We start from the raw sequence: 19,488 nt of genomic DNA on the forward strand, positions 1-19,488 counted from the left end.
AATATTTCTTTATTTTTTCTCTGAAAAATAGTAAAATACATTAAAAATCTAGCAATATCAGTAGTTGAGTAATATAATCTGGTGTCATTGTTGAACTAATCTTGAATTGAATGAATATGCAAAAATAGTAATATATAACAAATTTAAAAATAAATATCTAAAATGTTCTTAGTCACCATTTGTACATCAAAATTAAATTCCAAACATTATAGTAAAAATGAAAACAAAATCTACCTGTAATAAACACAACCGACAAAAAAAAAAAAAAACAAAAAGGTAAAAAATAACCTATCTGTACACAACTATAAGACCAAGTAGTTTTGTGTTAATGTGTACTTCAACACCGTACCTATCTCTCTTCTTCTTTATAACTACTCTCCGCCTTTCTCTGTTCTCTCTCTCTCTCTTCATCTTCTCCTTCACATTCTCTGCAAAAACAAATCTCCTAATCTTTCTTTTATGGCATTAACTCTTTTGTCTCACGAGGTATCTGATCTCTGTATCGGTAAGCCACCATTACGTTGTCTCTCCGTCGCTACAGCCACCGTAGCTGACGCCATCGCCGCACTCAAATCCTCTGACGAACCATTCCTCACCGTCTGGAGCTGTGACCACCATGATGAGGAAACAGATGGTAACGACAAGTGCGAGTGTTTGGGTAAGATCTGTATGGCTGATGTAATCTGTTACCTATCAAAATTCGACAGCAATGTTTTGTCTCTTTCCTCTGCTTTCGACGCATCTGTCTCTGTTCTTATCCCCAAATCTCGTTCCCTCGTCGTCCATGTTCATTCTTCTTGCAAGTAAGGGACAAAATCTATACATTGTGTTCTGTTTTTATCGTTCGTAGAGATTATAAATTTAATCTTTTTTGTGTTCTTGTTGTTTTCAAGATTGATCGAAGCTATTGATCTGATAATACAAGGAGCACAGAATCTGATTGTTCCGATTCAGACAAGATCATCAATCACGAAGAGAAGACAACAACAGAAGCTTCTGATTAACCGAAACGTCGTCGTTTCACTCTCCGCCACAACCGCAACAACACACAAGAACGGCCTACAATTCTGCTGGATCACACAAGAAGATATAATCCGATTCCTTCTCGATTCCATTAGTGTCTTCTCTCCGTTTCCGTCTCTTCCTATCTCCGATCTCGGTGTTATCAATAGTACACAACACACTATTCTCGCCGTTGATTATTACTCCTCCGCCGCTTCTGCCGTCTCCGCCGTATCTCGTGCAATCTTGGACAATGTCTCTGTCGCTGTAGTTGATAAAGGTTGTGATCAAGAAGAAGATCAACGTATGGCTTTGATAGGTGAGATTTCGCCTATGACGTTAGCTTGCTGCGATGAAACCGCGGCGGCAGCGGTTGCTACACTCTCTGCTGGAGACTTAATGACGTATATCGACGGTAGTGGTCCGCCGGAGAGTCTAGTCGGAGTTGTTAGGAATCGTCTGGAAGATAAAGGGATGGTTGGACTGATCTCACTCGTTGATTCTTTGTCGTCGTTCTCGGGGTCTTCATCGGATGACGAGTCGTCTCCGGCGGGGAGGATGAGAACGTCGTCGTATGGGAGGTCGGTGAGTAGCGCGGCGAGGATGGCTAGGAAGTCGGTGGCGATAGTGTGTAACCGGAAGAGTTCGTTGATGGCAGTGATGATACAAGCGATTGCTCATAGAGTGAGTTATGTGTGGGTGGTTGATGAAGATGGTTGTTTGATTGGTATGGTTACTTTTGTTGATATTTTCAAACTGTTTAGGGAATTTTTGGATGGTGATAACTAATTCATCATATGATATACTCTTCAGTATTAATTATTTTGATTTTTTTGTTAGAAATTACTGAAACTTAGCAACAAGAATTGTTGTTTTTAAATAAGATTTTTCTTATGGTGAAATATGCCATATATAAGACAAAAGATCTTGTAAAAAAATTTCGGTTTTTATAAATTTTTATGGTTCTTAGTTTTTTTACATTGTTGATCTTCAGACCTATGATGACCATTTCAGTTCGTTTTTTCATGAATTGGATTGCATACAACAAAGAAGTAAACACATCCGAAATTTGTTAGATTAGTTCAAGACCTTGTGTTTAAATTATGTATATATTTTAGGTTGTAGAGTTGTACAATTTGAATCAGTAAAAATGTAATATAGTTTAGTTAGTTAGAGCACTGAGCACGTATATTTCTGCAATTATATGGGTTTCACGTCTAAAACCCTAACGAAACCACAACTTGATGAGCCTCACGTCTAAATCGAATTACTCAAAATCCATTGTTGTTATAGCGTGTCCAAAAACTTTGTAACAGTGACATATTGAAACAAAAGTAGCAGATGTTGGTGGAAGAAAATGAAAGATTGATTCTCTGTAATTACTAATTACACACACTCCACTTGACTATCTAGTACACAATTTTAAAATATGGCCCTGAGATTTGGGCCAGTCAATGATAAATTGTACAGCTTGCAGCTTATAACGCTGTTGGTCAAACACCACGTGGTATTATATCTAAATCGTACATTTGGTTTGGTATACATGTTTTTAAATGTGTATCTCGTGTGTCTTCGTCTCGTTGTGAGTGTGAAAGCCACAAAAAAAGAGTGAACGTTGTTAGAATAATTAAAAGCCGTCTGAAGATTTACATCTTGTGACAGCAATGTATACATGGCGATGTGCATGCATCTTAGGGTTAAGACAAACCTAAAAGCATGACTTAGCTAGGTAATGTGGATGAATTATATGATATATAAATTGGGCATATTCGATAAAAATCCTTTGGTGTTCAATATGAGAACGATGCATAAATAGTTGGCTTGATTGACTTTTCTAAGCGCAAGTAATTAGGTCGAATATAATGATTTTGTGTTGGAACGATGCACAGTTTTCTAAGATGTCATTTTCAGGATTTTGTTTGCATGATCAATGTTCTTACATTTGCAAAAAAGAAAGAAATTTTTTTAGTAAAAGCGCTAAAAGATCAACGAGATGATTAGGAAAGAAAACTACTATAATGTTTGTTTTTGGGTGCATGCATGATATGATGCATACACACACTACTGGCACACGCACACGTATGGCTTAAATCTTGAAAATGTAAAGACTAATGTGGAGCCATCCTCGGAATCTCTTGCGGATTCTCGCTTTTTTTTTTCTTTCTCGTTAAAAAATATTAGAATTCGCATGTTGTGGTCACACACTCACTCGATCTTCGTCTATAAAAGCGGTTACATCATTTTTTTTTTTTTTTAATAATACTATTGTTAACACCCTTTAACGAATTAACAAAATATAGTAGTGGGACTTGTCACTTTCAAGACCTCTCTCATACTCCCAATGCATTTAATTACATTTAGGTAAGCTTCCAGCTAAGTATCTTTAAAGAGCTGGGATACTACTAGACAGCTTTATTTAATCGTGTCATTATTTTGTTAATCAACTTTTTTAAAAACGATACTATCGAGTTTCGAGTAAAATAAAATTGTTATGTACAAACAAATAACGAAAGCGAGAAAGTATCAATCAGATCATGTGCCTAAGTTTATCATCCTGTCGAATCTTCCTTCTCTCTTTCCCTTTCCAATTTTATTTTTCTTGTCAAACATTAATGATTATTTTTAGTTTGGTCGGCTCAAAAAAAATAAATCAGAAAAAATATATTTCAGTTTGCACAGAACCATTGTCTGCACATGAAGAAGTTATGAACTAAAAAGTGAGAGACCAGAAAGAACAATCTTTAGATTTCTACAGTTCTTTGATTTCTCAAAGACTACGACTTTGTATTTTCTCTCTCTCAACCCCAGTTTCTCCGGTGATCGGCTCCGGTGGATTTAAAAGTCCTAAGCTTTTTCCAAATATCTTGGAGGAGTCTACCAAATCTTAACAAAAAAAAGTTTCAAAATTTCTGGCCTTTCCGATTGGTGAAGTCTTCACCAAGAACAGCTCGATGGGTTTCTAAAGGTTAGATTTTTAAACTTGTTAGAATCAAGGAATGTGATTTTGTTTTTTTTGAGTTTCCTCCCAAAATTTTGAAACTTTTCTGCATTTGTGCAAATTCCAGTTGAGTTTTAGGTAAAAGAGAGGAGGAACTTGTTTTGTTTGTGTGTGAAAGAATCAGATTTTTATAAAAAAAAAATAAAAAAATGGGAGAAGGAGAAGAAAATGGTAACGAAGCAGATTCAAACGAGAGATCTTTGGCATTGTCGCCTACTTGGTCTGTTGCTATTGTGTTGACTGTCTTCGTTGTTGTTTCTTTGATCGTTGAGCGCTCCATTTATCGTCTTAGTACTGTGAGTAAACTAAAGTCTCCTCCTTTTTTGTGATTTTGATCTTCTCCTGAATCAATTCTATCAGCAGCTTTCTTACTACTGTGTTTTTTTTATTTGTCATAGTGGTTGAGGAAGACAAAGAGGAAACCTATGTTTGCTGCATTAGAGAAGATGAAAGAAGGTTTTGCTGTTATAAACCAAAATCTTAAATGGTCCTTTTGTTTGGTTTCCTAAACGTTTATTGTGTTCTGAAATGGTTTTTTTTTTTGTTGTTGACAGAGTTGATGCTGCTTGGGTTTATATCACTTGTTCTAACAGCTACCTCTAGTACAATAGCCAACATTTGTGTCCCTTCAAGTTTCTACAATGATAGATTTGTTCCGTGTACACGATCTGAGATCCAAGAGGAGCTCGAAAGCGGTTCAACTGTTAAGCGGAATCTCTTAACAAAATCTCTCTTTTTCAACATCTTTAGGAGAAGGTTGGGTGTCATAAAACAGACTACTTGCAGCGAGGTTCAAACTTAAAAAGGACTGAAACTTTTAGCATTAACATTATTAGAGTCTGTTTGGTCAGAGACTTGACTAAATTCATTCTCGCAGGGGCATGAGCCGTTTGTTTCATATGAAGGCCTTGAACAGTTGCATCGTTTCATCTTTATAATGGCAGTTACACATGTCACTTACAGCTGCTTGACCATGATTCTTGCAATTGTCAAGGTAGTTTCTGTTTTTTTTTTTCAGCTGAACTTCTCTTTTCACTTCAAATCTTATCCACAAATACTTTTATATGAAATTTCAGTGTATCATGTGTTTGGTAGTGTGCTTTCTTCTCTGTTTTGAATTGGGAAGAACCTCTCTTATTAACAGTTTTGATTTCCCTGCTTTCTCTATCCAGATTCATAGTTGGAGGATCTGGGAAGATGTAGCTCGTATGGATCGACACGATTGCTTAACTGGTGAGCGCTAAATGGTTGATTACATGTTCCATCTGATCCATAATAGAACAAGTACACAGATGAAGTGCTGTTACTAATCATTCACAGTGGCATACTTGTCATGCTGTAACAATTTTCGTTAGCATTATGATGAGTATTCTGCTCATGGATGTGGTCTAAGGCTTTGAATATTCAATAAATGTCCATCTCTCAAAGTGGGAAAAGATTGAGTATTTGTGTGTTTGTGGCAGCTGTGGTACGGGAAAAAATATTCCGAAGGCAAACAACTTTTGTTCAGTATCATTCATCAGCTCCTGTGGCCAAGAATAGATTGCTTATATGGGTGGTAAAGTCTTTTTTTAGCTCCTTTAGTTTTCTTTTACCTTTTTGGAAATCATGGAGTAGACATTGTTTTAATAGCTGGTTCCAATATATACTATTATGTCTTTGTTTTGTGCTTGCAGACATGTTTCTTCAGACAATTCGGTCGTTCTGTTGTTCGTTCTGACTATCTTACTCTCCGCAAGGGATTCATTGTGGTCAGTGATATACTCTAGGCCTTATCAACGTTTACTGGTTCAACTCTCATTTTATAACTACTTATAGTTGCTACTGTCTCTTGTTCTTGTTTTATGAGCAGAATCACCACCTCACATTAAAGTACGATTTTCACAGCTATATGATTCGTTCTATGGAAGAAGAGTTCCAAAAGATTGTTGGTGTGAGGTGAGCTAACCTTAGCCTGTAGAAACATTATTTGCTATATCCAATATGAATGGATGCATTAATACAACTTATGCTTCATTGATCTTCTGTAGTGGGCCGCTTTGGGGTTTCGTAGTTGCTTTCATGCTCTTTAACATAAAAGGTATGATCACTAAAAGGTATGTTTTCCTTTAGTAAAATTATGAGTAACCAATCTAGTTTTAAACCTTGCCTCTTGATACTGCAGGATCGAATCTCTATTTCTGGATAGCAATCATTCCTGTTACTGTAAGAACTACATTTTTCAGCATTTCTGCTTTCTTGTATCATGTTAGTAAACATTATAGTTTAGTAATATTTTGTTCATTCCCATTTTATCAGCTTGTTCTTCTGGTTGGTGCTAAGTTGCAACACGTAATAGCAACTTTGGCATTGGAGAATGCTGGTTTAACTGAATATCCTTCAGGAGTGAAGCTGAGACCTCGCGATGAACTTTTCTGGTTCAATAAACCTGAGCTACTCTTGTCCCTTATACACTTCATTCTGTTCCAGGTTTGCTAAAACATTTACTGACTTACCTTTGCACCAAACCAATTACTCGGTCTTGGTAAAAAACTAACAGCTAAGTTGCTTTCCATTTCCAACAGAATTCTTTTGAACTGGCTTCGTTCTTCTGGTTTTGGGTATAACACTTGACCACATATTCGATATATACTTTTTTTGCAGACTTTAGATTTTGGTTTGGAAATTACAATACATTTGTTCTTGATATTTCTTACAGTGGCAGTTTGGGTACAGCTCTTGCTTCCTCAAGAATCATTACCTTGTTTACTTCAGACTTCTTTTAGGGTAATTAAACCCTTCTTTTTCGTCCCGGTTTAGCCTCAAGACTGTTGTGCATTTTTGCTTTATAGTGTAATCTTATTTCACTTCCTATTTGTAGGTTTGCTGGACAGTTTCTTTGCAGTTACAGCACACTACCACTTTATGCACTAGTCACTCAGGTTGGTTGTTTCGAATTTTGAAAGGTTCCGTAAACTTCTTTAGACATATAATGGGAAATATTGTTTTTGATTTGCAGATGGGAACGAACTATAAAGCAGCTCTGATACCTCAGAGGATAAGAGAGACGATTCGAGGTTGGGGAAAAGCAACCAGAAAGAAAAGAAGGCATGGCATATATGGCGATGATTCGACTGTTAGAACAGAAACAAGCACGGTTGCATCTATCGAAGAATATGATCATCAAGTTCTTGATGTTACTGAAACTTCTCTACAACAACAGCAACAACAACAACAACAACAAGGTACTGAAGTCGAGATGCAACCAATCCAACCACGTGGTGATTGTGTTGTACCTAATGAAACTTCAAGTAGAGTTGGAACACCTCTTCTTCGACCTTGGCTCTCCATTTCTTCACCAACGAACACAGAGTTGAGATCAGAACCTATAGAACCACCACTCTCGAGATCGTCTTCCTTGCCAGTGAGAAGAGAGTTATGAGATGATATACTACATTTTTAGTTGGATATATAAGTTCTTAGGATTAATTTCATTAATAGACAACGATATGAACATGTACTCTTATAGTACATAGATGTAATAATTAAAAAAAAAATTAACATTTACATTTGGAAAGTGTAAAACTTTATAATAGCAATTTCTTCATATTTTGATACCAAAAATAAAAATAAAAAACTATTCTTCTTATTTTTTATACAAATTTTAAAAAAAACACCAAACTTAATTTAAATTTTATAAACATTTTATGCATTTCTAAAAATTTATATTTTTTTAATAGTAAATTTATTTTTCTCTTTTTCTAAATGAATTAATTCACTCTTTCGATTCCGACATAAGTTTAAGGTTTTTTAGCATCTCCCCGGCGGCTTCGAAACCCTAAACCCCCCCCCAAAAGTTTAGCTTTCCGTCAATCTCCAATGGAGGAGTCTCCTGCTGCTAAGACGGAAGCTCAAGCTTTCGTATACGACACTCTTACACCACTCTGTTTCTCAGATTCGAATCAATCTCCTCCGCCAGTTCATGACGAGTCTCATCAATACTCTGTTTTCCGCAAAGAGATTTCAGATTTCAAAGACGACACAGCGCCGGTTGAATCAGCTACGATTGATTTCTTCTCACTGGACGTTGATGCCGGGAGTAACGAGAACGACGTCGAGCCTGTAACCCCGGTGGTGGTGGCGGCGGCGTCGTTGTCGAAGAAGAAGAGTAAAAAGAGGAAGAAAGATGAAGAAGCTGAGCAACCTAGATTGGAGAGTAATTGGTTTAGTGAGAATAGTTTCTCTAAGATCCCAATGCTTCAGTTGCATAAAGGTAATGAAGCTCAATATCATTCAAAAGTTTGAATCTTTTGCTAATATGTAGCTATTAAATTTAGGTTCTTGTTAGTTCGATTACTTTGTTGAAAGTGAGAAGCTTTGATTGGTATTTGATTTTGCTTTTTGGTGTTGTATCTTCACAAAGAAGCTTGTTGAGAAAGCTTTGATCTTGATTTGTTGCAGAAATAGTAGATTTCTGTGATTTCCTGTTACCAACACAAGCAGAGAAAGCTGAGCGTGATGCGGCAGTGGCGAGTGTGTCAAGTGTTATTAAGTATATTTGGCCGAGTTGTAAGGTACAAACTTTCGAAACTTCAATCTCTCTTTGAGCATTGTTTGATTTCAACAACTGCAATCTATAATCTTTGCTTATTCTCTCTGTTGCAGGTTGAGGTTTTTGGGTCATACAGGACAGGGCTTTATCTTCCAACAAGTGATATAGATGTAAGTGTATGACACCACTTTGACTATGTGGTGTACATAATTAACGAGAATACCTTAAAGCAGCTTAACACAACGTTTATCTCCACATCCATTTGGAGTTATTATAATACTGTTTTTGATACTTAGACGTTAGTTGCTGTATAGATTAGTGTCAGGAAAGATCTTCATGTCTAAATCTTCATCCCTTTTTGCTGTATATATAGGTGGTGATTTTGGAATCAGGTCTCACAAATCCACAGCTAGGTTTACGCGCACTCTCCAGGGCGTTGTCACAAAGGGGAATTGCAAAGAATATCTTGGTATTTTGACTTTTTATTATTACTATTATATGGCAGTATCTCAGAGTGATCATGTCGTATAATTAGCTCTCTAATGGTTCAGGTGATTGCTAAGGCTCGTGTACCAATTATCAAGTTCGTTGAGAAGAAAAGCAACATTTCATTTGATCTAAGGTTTTTTTATCTTCCCATCTACCTACTAGCTTCACTTTAGTTTCAGTCCGGTTTTTTCTTAAATAAATTGTAATCAAAACACTAGTTGATTTCTTAGCAATTCATGGAAGAAACTTTGAACTGTTATGCTACTATATATATCCTCAACAAAATCTTTTATGCTTGATTAGAAAGCCTTGTAATTGTAGCAGATATATGATTATGGTTTATGCACAAATGACGTTTTCGTGAATAGATTATATGATTTAGCTAGTATTAAGTATATCATTGGCTTTGCAGTTTTGATATGGAGAATGGACCAAAGGCAGCTGAGTTTATACAGGTTTGTGATAAACTGATAGTACATTTTGTTGCCCCAGATAGTTTGCATGAACTTTGGGATTCTTCAGCTGAATAATACTCGTTAGCAGCCTATCATATTGATCTGTGTAATCTTACGACAAGTCTCGGATTGTTTTGTAGGATGCAGTATCAAAGTTGCCTCCTCTACGGCCATTATGTCTAATTCTGAAAGTATTTCTACAGCAGAGAGAACTTAATGAGGTCTGCACGGACATAATAGTCTGCTTTTTTTTTGTTTTTAATATATATCATCCTTCTTCACCATGCCAAACATTCAAAATTGTCTTTACTGTTTTTGTTCAGGTGTACAGTGGTGGAATTGGCTCATATGCACTTCTTGCAATGCTCATTGCGTTTCTCAAGGTAAAAGTGGTTACTTGGATTTTACATTACCGGATCTTTCACTTTATCTTTAATTTGACATTCCTTATCTTTTGTTCTTCTATGAAAACAGTACCTCAGGGATGGCCGAAGCGCACCTGAGCATAACTTGGGAGTTCTATTGGTATGCTTTTGTCATTGTGACTTAAAGCTTTAAATTTCATGGCTTCTTAAATCTTAAAATTGCATGGCTTCATTTGTTGGCTAAAAATTTATCCTTTTTCCTGAATGTAGGTAAAATTCTTTGATTTTTACGGGCGTAAGTTAAACACCGCAGATGTTGGTGTATCTTGCAAAAAGGGAGGTTCTTTCTTTTCGAAGAGCAACAAAGGGTAAGTAAACGAACTGACATTGGAGGTTTTCATTTACATAATTCTCGTTTACCTCTACTTTTCGTGGTTGTTAACGTTCTTCACTTTCGTCTTTGTCTCTCCAGTTTCCTGAACTTGGGCCGGCCAGGGCTCATCTCTATAGAGGATCCACAGGTTAGCTTCGAACTCTTCTGGTTTTGTAAAAACGAGGAACTTAGAATGCATGTGAACAAAAGATTAACTTGGTTCTATTTTTGTTACTGTTGTATAATCAGACACCAGATAATGACATTGGGAAGAGCTCATTCAACTACTTTCAGGTTCTATTTCACTTCTCTAGTTTATCAACATTAGTACATATTTTCAAGATGGATGTTTATATACTCAGTAGAGAGTGCTTCTTTATATACAGATTCGGTCAGCCTTTGGAATGGCCTTATCTACTTTGACAAACGCAAAAGCGATCCTAGCTTTAGGACCAAACCGAAGCATCCTCGGCACAATAATCAGACCAGACCGGATCCTGTTAGAGCGTAAAGAGGGAAGAATGGAGACGTCACTTTCAGCAGCTTGCTTCCCGGAGCAGGAGAGCCATTGCCTACTGATGGAAAAAGCAATGGCGGGCTTTTTTGCAATTGGGAGCTCGAAGAAGATGAAGAAGGTTCGTTCCCAAGAGGGAGTACTGCAAACGGGGACATTACTCCGATAGTAGATACTCCTGGTAAGAGATCGAAAGAGTCTTCTGGAAAGAAGAAGAAGAAGAGTAAGAGTAAGAGGGAGGTAGATGAAGAGGAAGAAGAAGAAGAAACGAGTTCAAAGAAGAAAAGACGATGGAAGAAGAACATAGTTGGATACAAATGGAAGTACTGAGATGTTACGTTTAGTTGGTTGAATTTGGAACCAGAAAGAAAGGTTCTGTTATGGATGGACACACAGAGACTACGAGTGTAAATTATAATTTGGTAAAACAGTTCTTTATGCTGTTTGTAACAAATTAAAATAATTTACCATCAGTTTTGAGTAGCTTTTAAATTAAAAAGGAAAATGTAATGGAACAAATTTAGACATTTAGTAATCAATTTTAATTAAAATTATTTGTCTCGTTTGTTTATCTTTTTATTTAGGATTTTATAAATATATAGAAAAGTCTGTTTTAATGATATAATTTGATTAATTTTCTGGTTTCTTTAATAAGCTATGCTAAGAAAATCCTTTCTACTATAAATCACAAGTCACATGCCCAATAATATTATGCCACATAGGATTTAAAAACATTTTTAAGTTAATAAAAATCAGTTAAAAACTAAAACGTGATCATGCTAACAAGAATTAAGAAAAATATATACAATATAAAACCATCATATTTGCCTATAAAATTTTTTTAAAGATAACTTTTCAAAAACCTCCTTTTCGCAAAAAACAAAAATTTAACTTTGATGAATTGTTAGAGAAGTCTTAAATTTAATGAAGCATCATGCTGCATTAATTTTTCAAATTAATATGTGCCGCTGTGATTCTTTAACCAGTTTAACATGTCGTTTTGCGTATTTCATAGTTTTTTTATGTCACTCAAATCAAATATAAAGTGTATAGCATACATTAATAATTAATACGTATAAAGATAATTTATACTCAAAATAATGACTAAAACAATTTTGATCACTTAACTATGTTTTTATTGTTTCAAAGTGATTTTTAATTCTTAATTGCCTTTGCTACAGTATGATATTTTACTTCTCATTGTTTTAATTAGATTTGTAAAATTGTTTGCAGGTAAGGTCATGAATGAATGATGAGAAGCCATAAACTGCTCATTGTTCTAATTAAGAATAGAACGACAGGTAGAGCGAACAATACTTATAAAAGAATCAAAACAGGTAATTACTAAACTAATATTTGTACTTTGTTTTTATCAAAAATAATGATTTGTGCTCTATTTCTAATAAAACAAAGCTAATTTAGATTAATGTAAAGTTTTCTTTTTTGAACTTTAATCTAACGTAAGTGTTAGTATGTTTGTGGATTGTGGGTTAATCAATGAAAAGTATGTTAATGTTATCTATAGATAGTCATTTTTCCACATAAACCTTAAAGTTACGTATACATCTAATTGTGGGGTATATATATTATTTACAAAAATACTCCCGTGCATAGCACGGGGTGTAATACTAGTTAAAGTATTAATTTTGAAGCAGGGTATCATTGAAAATGGAAAGCGACCGAACGCTTTCATGAGACCGACCAGTGATAGACTCAATAGACAATAGACAATAGACGTGGGGGGTTCACCGAGTAGGACGACTGGGAAACTACAACTTACAACAATCGTAAGCCCTTTTCTTATGTATATAAACTATTGTTAACCTACTATTGTCAAAAAAAAAAAAAAAAACTATATATTATTAACCTACCTTTGTGTTACTATGAGTTTAAAAGCTTTTTAAGTTTAATTAAACAATATTATTTGACTCTGACGACCAAAGGTTAAACACGTCGCTGAGGAATATAACTAATGGAATCATCCACGTGAGGTTCCACGTTAGTAATCTTCTTTGATTGTTCGTTTTCGTCTGAAGTTTGGTATTCCTTTTTTTAATCACCATGATATCTCTCACCTCCTTCATTATTTGACGATATTGTTGGTTGGGTCCGCACTCCTTCTCAAAATTACAATGTTTGTTGTTGCTTCGAGTTTAGGTTTATATTGTAATTTTAAAATATATTGTAATTTTAAAAAATATGTTTGTCTTAACAAAGTTTTTTTTTTTTTTTTTTTTTACAATTTTTGTAAGTAATAAAGTAGAAAATAGATAGATGTTGACATGGACGAAGACACTTTTACTTGAGACATGAATGAAAAGCATTAAAAGGATATCAACCTATAGCTCTAATGAAGAGGTGGAGAAAGAAAACACAATGGGTAGGTCATACCAGGAAAATCAGTTAAGTCATACTCGCGGGCGCTTCTATTACTGATATCGTAAACACCAAAGCCACGGCCAGCATAGTATATAGAGTTAGGCCTCAGTCCAGGATACTTGCTTGCCTCTAAACAGAATGTCTCATTGCGCCCAATGAAAATGCAAAGATCTCCAATACTTTCTGTGTAGTTATAATAAGCTATCATTTTGCTTCCTTGGAGTACTTTGTCATCCTCTTCCTCTTCTTTCCTGAACACCATGAATCGATTTGTTTCCATAAGACATAAATGTTCCCATTGTAGGCCCCTAGATACGGAATAAAGTACCTTCAGAATACATAAAATAAATTAAAAATACATATATATATATATATATATATATATATATAACATTTGGCAAAAGTATAATATCATGCATCTAACTTTTATGTATGAGATTTTTTGCACTATTAATTGTTAACTAATTAATTGTGGGCTTACGTACGTACCATTGAACAATGAAACGTTCGCCAGAAGACGACGACTCAACAATATAGTCACGCCGTAGACATGAAGCCAATATCTCCCACTCGTGTTGTGGTATCAAAGGGAAGTTCTCAAACTGTATTTGAAGGAAGCTAGGCTTCTTATTGTTTTTGAGATCCAAGGCAGCCATGTAGGCACATCCTGTAGTGAGGAGGTAAAACATTTGGTCTTTCCAAGAATAAAGGAGAGGTGCGTCGAAATCGCAGGAGAATGGGATGTCTATACATGTCTACTCTGAATCTCGATTAGGCATACAGTAATACAGTTTAGATCCAAAAACGCTGACACTCACTATATAATCATCGTCCTGGTCGGGAAAAGGAGTGGACAATGAAACTGAGCCTACAATGAATTCACCAGTATATAACAATGGAGGCAGAGCAATGGTTTTGGTGGATGAATCTGAAGACCAAGGATTATACACGTTGGTGAGATATATAATCGAATCATCCACACAAAAAATAAATTGCCAGCCACGTGAGGTTCCAAAGAGGGCGAGTTTGCGCAACTGTAAATCTTTTTGATAATATTTTTGAGTAATCGTGATGATTTTTTCACTCCTTGGATTAAATAAATAGAAATTTGTATAAATATTTCCACCTTCGTCGTATACAAACTCATTTTTGAAAAGCATGTACGGGGTTTGTCGTGGATATGAGCAGAAACGGGCCGTGTCACCTTCTTCAACCTGCATGTGATTATTTGGGTATGTTTAGGGGGATTAGTGATTTTGCAATGGGTAAAAACAAAAAAACAAAGACTGATGATGTGCTTCGACAAAAGACATGAAAGCTTAAAAGTAAAACTTACATAATGTTTTGCAACAAGACCCAAGAGCAGAGACATTGTTTTTAAAATTACCTACAAGTATATATGTTCACATACCCAATCATCTATATAAGTTGGTATATATATGTCTTATATATCTCTCATTATTTTAAAGTTGGTATGTTTTCCTGAGACACGTGACGCAATTTTGAATCATTGTAAGACTTCACCTATATAATGTGTGTTGGTATAATTAAATTGTGACATATGTAAATATTGGTTCAAATTTCCCTAAGCTACTCATATTTATTTAGAAAGAGATAAAATTACTTTTAATGTTTATTTTGTTTTTCTAATCTCTTCTAAAAATCATATGCATAGTTAATTTTGTTATATATAATATAATAATGTGAATTGAAATATGTTTCTTTGTCAAGTAATTGATAGAAAGAAAAAAATGTAGCTTTTTTAATTTATTTCCTTTTGTGTTATTTTATTTTAATGCTGATCACAAGATAATTTTGTTTTCTTGAACAATACGTCTAAAATTAACACTAACAAAGTTTATATAACATGTGTCAGAAATTCATGAATATAACTTTAACACATGTAGTGTTGTTAGGGTCTTCAACTTATATAAACATACACCTTAAAAACTCCACGACTACAATACTATTTATTTAGAAAAGAAAATAGAATTTACTTTGTAATGTTTAATTGCTTCTGTCTTTGTTTTGTTAAAAGTTTCCTTTACTAATCATTTGATTAATCTACGATGCGTTTTGTCCTTTACTTTCTTTTCTGTTTTTTTTTTCTTGGGTAGTACGTCTAAAATAGTACATAAGACGTGAGTGAATGTGAAAGTGAAAACATAAACACATGATCAAGTTGTAAAAAGTTTGGGGGTTGTTTCTTGGATAACAATGTCTCTGCTTTTCAATCTAGTCGCAAATCTCTCTGTAAGCTTTTTTTTTTAACTAGTCGCTATCAACAAAATACAAATGTGTTTTGCTGTGTATCCCCTTGCCTTATGACGATTTTTCTAAACAATCACAGGTTGAAGAAGAGAGTGATCATCACAAGGCTGCTCGTTTCTTCTCCTCATCTCCAGAGAAGCAAACTCCGTATATGATACTTGAAGGTTATAAAGTAGGAGAGTCTTCAGAAGCTGAAAACATCATAATGAGTTTCAAGTTATTCGATCTGAGTAAAGAAGAGATCATCGAGGTTATCCACAAGTCATTTCCAAAGTTGTTGTACGAAGAGTCAAGAGTCATTGGGAGCTCGCGCGGCTGGATAGCTTTTATGAGCAAACATGATGGAACCGTACATCTAAGCGACGTATTCAATCTCGGGTCCCTTAGAGTTATAACTCTGCCCCAAATACCTATGCGTACTTCTTCCACTCCCATCATAAATGTCTCCTTATCCTATCCGCCAGACCAAGACAATGATTATGTAGTGTACGTCAAGTTCTTAGGCAACCGGCTATATTACTGTAGGCGTAATGACCACTCGCAAAATGGGTTACAATCTATAATGACGACATCCACGAACTCCACTATGATATCGTTTATTCCCAACGAAACCAAATGTTGTTCCTCGTGATAGCAGCAGCAAGTTTCTTGCTTTCTTTTGACCTCAACATGAACAAAAGGTATACGATGTTGCATTTGAGAAACATCCCAAAGATGCCACAGTCCGAGTGGGAGTCGTTGGCTTTGTGTTTCAAGAGAGAGTACTTGGTTGAGTCCCCCGGTGGCAGACTTTTTGTTGTTAAGCAGTGAGTGTTGATCAAACAGAACAACTAAATTAACTAACTAACTATGACATTAACTAACAGCACTCTTGCAGGTATGTAGAGACATACGACCAAGGGAACAAGGAGATTATATTCAACAGAAACAAGAGATTTATGGTGTTTAAGCTAGGAACAAAAACAACGAATGGAGAAATTGCCGCTTATTACACTGAAGACATTGGAGATCTCTGCATTTTCTTTGGCAACAATGAGACATTATGTGTTGAGGCAAGCCGATATCCTGGACTTAAGCCTAACTCTATATATTACATTGGCTATGGTCTCGGTGTGTACGACATCGGTTCCAAAAAAGTTCACCAGTTTACTTCATCTATGTCTCTCAATTGGCCTCTCTATCTCTTACCAAATCTTATTTAATCATCCTCATGTTCCATTTGTCTTTTCACATGTTTTGATGTATACTAAGACCTTGTTTGATATTTACCATGTATTTCCATCCTAAGACCCAATTTTAAAAAAGGACTTATGCTCATATATATCATAACCTGTTTCTGGAGCATACATATAATTCAAGCCGAGGAGATACATGCACAACTATGTATGAATATATATATAGTTTTTAGGCAAATACAACAGGGGACAAACAATGGCTTATACAGCTCAAGACCAAGCACAGCTATTTACATGATCACAAACAGACTGTACAAAAAAAACACGAGAGCTAGAAGAATAAACAAGTAGTGACTCAGAACAAAAAGAGACAGAGGAGAGTGCAGCAAAGGAAGAAGATGGATACCCGATGTAGAGACTTCTCTAGCTGCACTATCCTCTGGTTGTTGTTCCCTCTGACGAGTCGAGAGTTTCGGTAAGGATGAGCCAAAGTGTTTGTAAACGTTCCAAACATCCTCGTGTCCTCGAACATTCCAATAACTGGGTACAAGAAACTCATCATGACTGCATTAGCGAGATCAGTTGATGATTCCGTCGCCGCAGTGAAGCCACTGTAATGACGAGGAGACTGAGCTTGAAGGTGATGATGATGTTGCAAGCTAGGGTTAAGAGACGAAGCTGAACTGATCAGATTGTTCAAAGGGGATGATGATGATGATGATGATGATGATGAAGCGGGTCTTTGAGGTATAATAACCGTATCTTCAGAAGAAGACATGCCTCTTCCGTAAATAGGAACCAAAGAACCGATAGAGATGTTAGATTTGCAGACAGGACAGTTCTGCTGCTGGATAATGGAAGGAGAAGATGATTTCTGAACATCTAACCATCTGTAAATACAAGGCCAGCAAAAAAGATGTCCACAGAGAGTCACAACAGGATCATGTGCCGTCTCTAAACATATGTTGCAATCAAAACACCCACTTTCTTCAGTTGGAACTGTGATGAGATTCGGCTTCTGTGTCAGTACAAACCCACCATCACTGTGTGCTCGTTGCGCATCAAACCTGAAGAAGTCTCCTTCCATGATATATAGTATTAGTAAAGATCCTGAAATCAGAGAGTAAAACAGAGAATAAAGTCATGTCATTTAGAATAAAGCATACACAACTTTTACAAGAACCAATAAAATATAAACCCTACAGAAAAGTCAAAATCACAATGCAAAAAAATATGATCTTTGTGGATTTGGAAAATCTTCAAATTAGGAATTCAAGAAACTACATTTACCACACTCGAATCCAATTCCAATAATCTGAGGGTAAAAAAAACCCTAAATTTTAATTTCCTAAAGAAATGGCAGGATTCTGATCAAACTTAGCAGGAAGAGAACGTATCGTATCGGAGACGAAGATTACCCAAAAAAAAAAAAAAAAAAACACGAAACTAGCGAAGGAGAAGGCGTAAGGATGATTTAGTGACAACCACGACGATAATGAATGATTGATGATGATGACTTGTTCTTACTTCTTCGTCTTTAACCTTATAAAATTAATCAAATTTTGTATCAATAAAAACACATTTTGTGAAAGGAAAAAAAAACCCTAAATATATAAGTTTAAAAAAAAACAATTTAACCAGAAAAAAAAAAAGAGAAGAAATATTACGTTAAAGTGGATAACTAAATTTAAGAATCTGCTGAAAACTGATGGTAAATTTTTTTGATCTGTTACAAACAGCATAAAGAATTGCTATACCAAATTTATAATACTATATTAAATTTTGGCCGTGATCGTTTTTATGATGTCGCAGAAGACACAAAAAAATATATACTTAAGATGCCGGTATAATTTTTAAATTTTTGTAGTAATGTGATTAAAGATACGGTAGAACCTCAATAAATTAATACACGGTAAATTAATAACTTCTATAAATTAATAGATTTATCCAGTTTCAAGTTGTAGGGGTGTCAAAATGGGTAACCCGACCCGACCCAACCCATACTCATATAGGTTGGAGGTTTTCGTGGGCGGGTTCAACCCGACCCATTTATTATAATGGGTTGAATTTATATAGCCAAACCCAATAATAGAAAATCCAATGGCTAAATGGGTTATATGAGTTACCCATATATAAAGAAAATAAAATAAAATAATTAATATTAAATCCATAACATATTATATAAAATAGAATTATAGAACCAACCAAAGTTTTCAAGCTTAAGAAAATAATATATAGATATTAAAATAGAAAAAGCATCCTAAAATCCGAAAGCCAAAAATCCATAAGACCAAAATAATAAGTCATTTTTAATTTAAAATAAAAACCATCCTTAATTTAAAATTAAAAAAAAACACTTGAATCTTCTTTAGATGATCCAATCAGATTCTACATATTAATATCCACATATTAGTTGCAAAAAGAAGATATTTTACATATTAATATATACATATTATATTATATTATATTATATATATATATATATATTAATTTTGTTTTTTCTGATTAACCCATCAGTAACCCATAACCCTAATGAGATTACCCCGTTAAACCCACAAACCCATTGGACGAACCCATCAATACCCATTTATTTATATAGGTATAAAAACTTAACCCATACCCGTTAAAATAATAGACAAACAGGGTAAACCCATGAGTTTCTACCCATTTTGACACCCCTGCCAAGTTGGGACTAGTGTAATTTTGGACACTATTCAATAATATAATAAAATAATAATTTTTTGAAAATCGTTTGTAAATATATGGTCCCATCAATAATATAAATTAGTAATTATATAGAATTATCTAAATATATGTATTTATCGACACATTAATTTTTTATTATAGTTTATTTTTGATATTTTTACTGTACAAAAATCTTTGAATGCTATTGTCAAAACATGATAATTGTTATTTTCATTGTAATTGATTTTATA

The 19,488-nt window shown here is 34.8% G+C and overlaps 2 protein-coding genes and 4 pseudogenes across 6 annotated transcripts; 4 read left to right on the forward strand and 2 right to left on the reverse strand.

Moving 5' to 3' along the window:
• Positions 1–326: 326 nt before the first annotated feature.
• LOC104761399 (CBS domain-containing protein CBSX5-like) lies at positions 327–1,980 on the forward strand. The gene is made up of 2 exons (XM_010484477.2): positions 327–803; positions 894–1,980. The coding sequence occupies exons 1-2, from the start codon at positions 460–462 to the stop codon at positions 1,789–1,791; spliced, it is 1,242 nt and encodes a 413-aa protein (XP_010482779.2). The 5' UTR covers positions 327–459; the 3' UTR covers positions 1,792–1,980.
• Positions 1,981–3,406: 1,426 nt separating this feature from the next.
• LOC147922974 (MLO-like protein 11) lies at positions 3,407–7,691 on the forward strand. 2 transcript variants are annotated; one of them, XM_087499479.1, is made up of 16 exons: positions 3,407–3,967; positions 4,068–4,296; positions 4,399–4,456; positions 4,555–4,790; positions 4,878–4,994; positions 5,173–5,233; positions 5,464–5,558; positions 5,677–5,751; positions 5,853–5,938; positions 6,031–6,080; positions 6,165–6,205; positions 6,299–6,469; positions 6,565–6,600; positions 6,699–6,766; positions 6,861–6,921; positions 6,999–7,691. In XM_087499479.1, the coding sequence occupies exons 2-16, from the start codon at positions 4,150–4,152 to the stop codon at positions 7,419–7,421; spliced, it is 1,725 nt and encodes a 574-aa protein (XP_087355605.1). In that variant the 5' UTR covers positions 3,407–3,967; positions 4,068–4,149; the 3' UTR covers positions 7,422–7,691. The 2 variants fall into 2 exon arrangements, 1 of the variants encoding a protein (XP_087355605.1); XR_015589014.1 differs by having other exon boundaries at positions 3,421–3,967; positions 6,031–6,096.
• Positions 7,692–7,742: 51 nt separating this feature from the next.
• On the forward strand, positions 7,743–11,278 carry LOC147922975 (uncharacterized; annotated as a pseudogene). The gene is made up of 13 exons (XR_015589015.1): positions 7,743–8,252; positions 8,441–8,553; positions 8,645–8,701; positions 8,905–9,000; positions 9,083–9,153; positions 9,433–9,475; positions 9,616–9,696; positions 9,799–9,858; positions 9,950–10,000; positions 10,111–10,208; positions 10,313–10,361; positions 10,463–10,507; positions 10,600–11,278. The product of XR_015589015.1 is annotated as an uncharacterized LOC147922975 (transcript).
• A 1,780-nt stretch (positions 11,279–13,058) lies between these two features.
• On the reverse strand, positions 13,059–14,478 carry LOC109130498 (uncharacterized; annotated as a pseudogene).
• Positions 14,479–14,821: 343 nt separating this feature from the next.
• Positions 14,822–16,579, forward strand: LOC109130499 (uncharacterized; annotated as a pseudogene).
• Positions 16,580–16,745: 166 nt separating this feature from the next.
• LOC104761403 (E3 ubiquitin-protein ligase RMA3 pseudogene) lies at positions 16,746–18,132 on the reverse strand (annotated as a pseudogene). 2 transcript variants are annotated; one of them, XR_015589018.1, is made up of 2 exons: positions 17,971–18,132; positions 16,746–17,662 (listed from the first exon to the last, which is right to left on the reverse strand). The product of XR_015589018.1 is annotated as an E3 ubiquitin-protein ligase RMA3 pseudogene, transcript variant X2 (transcript). The 2 variants fall into 2 exon arrangements; XR_015589017.1 differs by having other exon boundaries at positions 17,843–18,047.
• Between the last annotated feature and the right edge of the window lie 1,356 nt (positions 18,133–19,488).

Source organism: Camelina sativa, chromosome 18 (assembly GCF_030686135.1).
Source record: "Camelina sativa cultivar CO46 ecotype springtype chromosome 18, ASM3068613v1".
Lineage (NCBI taxonomy): Eukaryota > Viridiplantae > Streptophyta > Magnoliopsida > Brassicales > Brassicaceae > Camelina > Camelina sativa.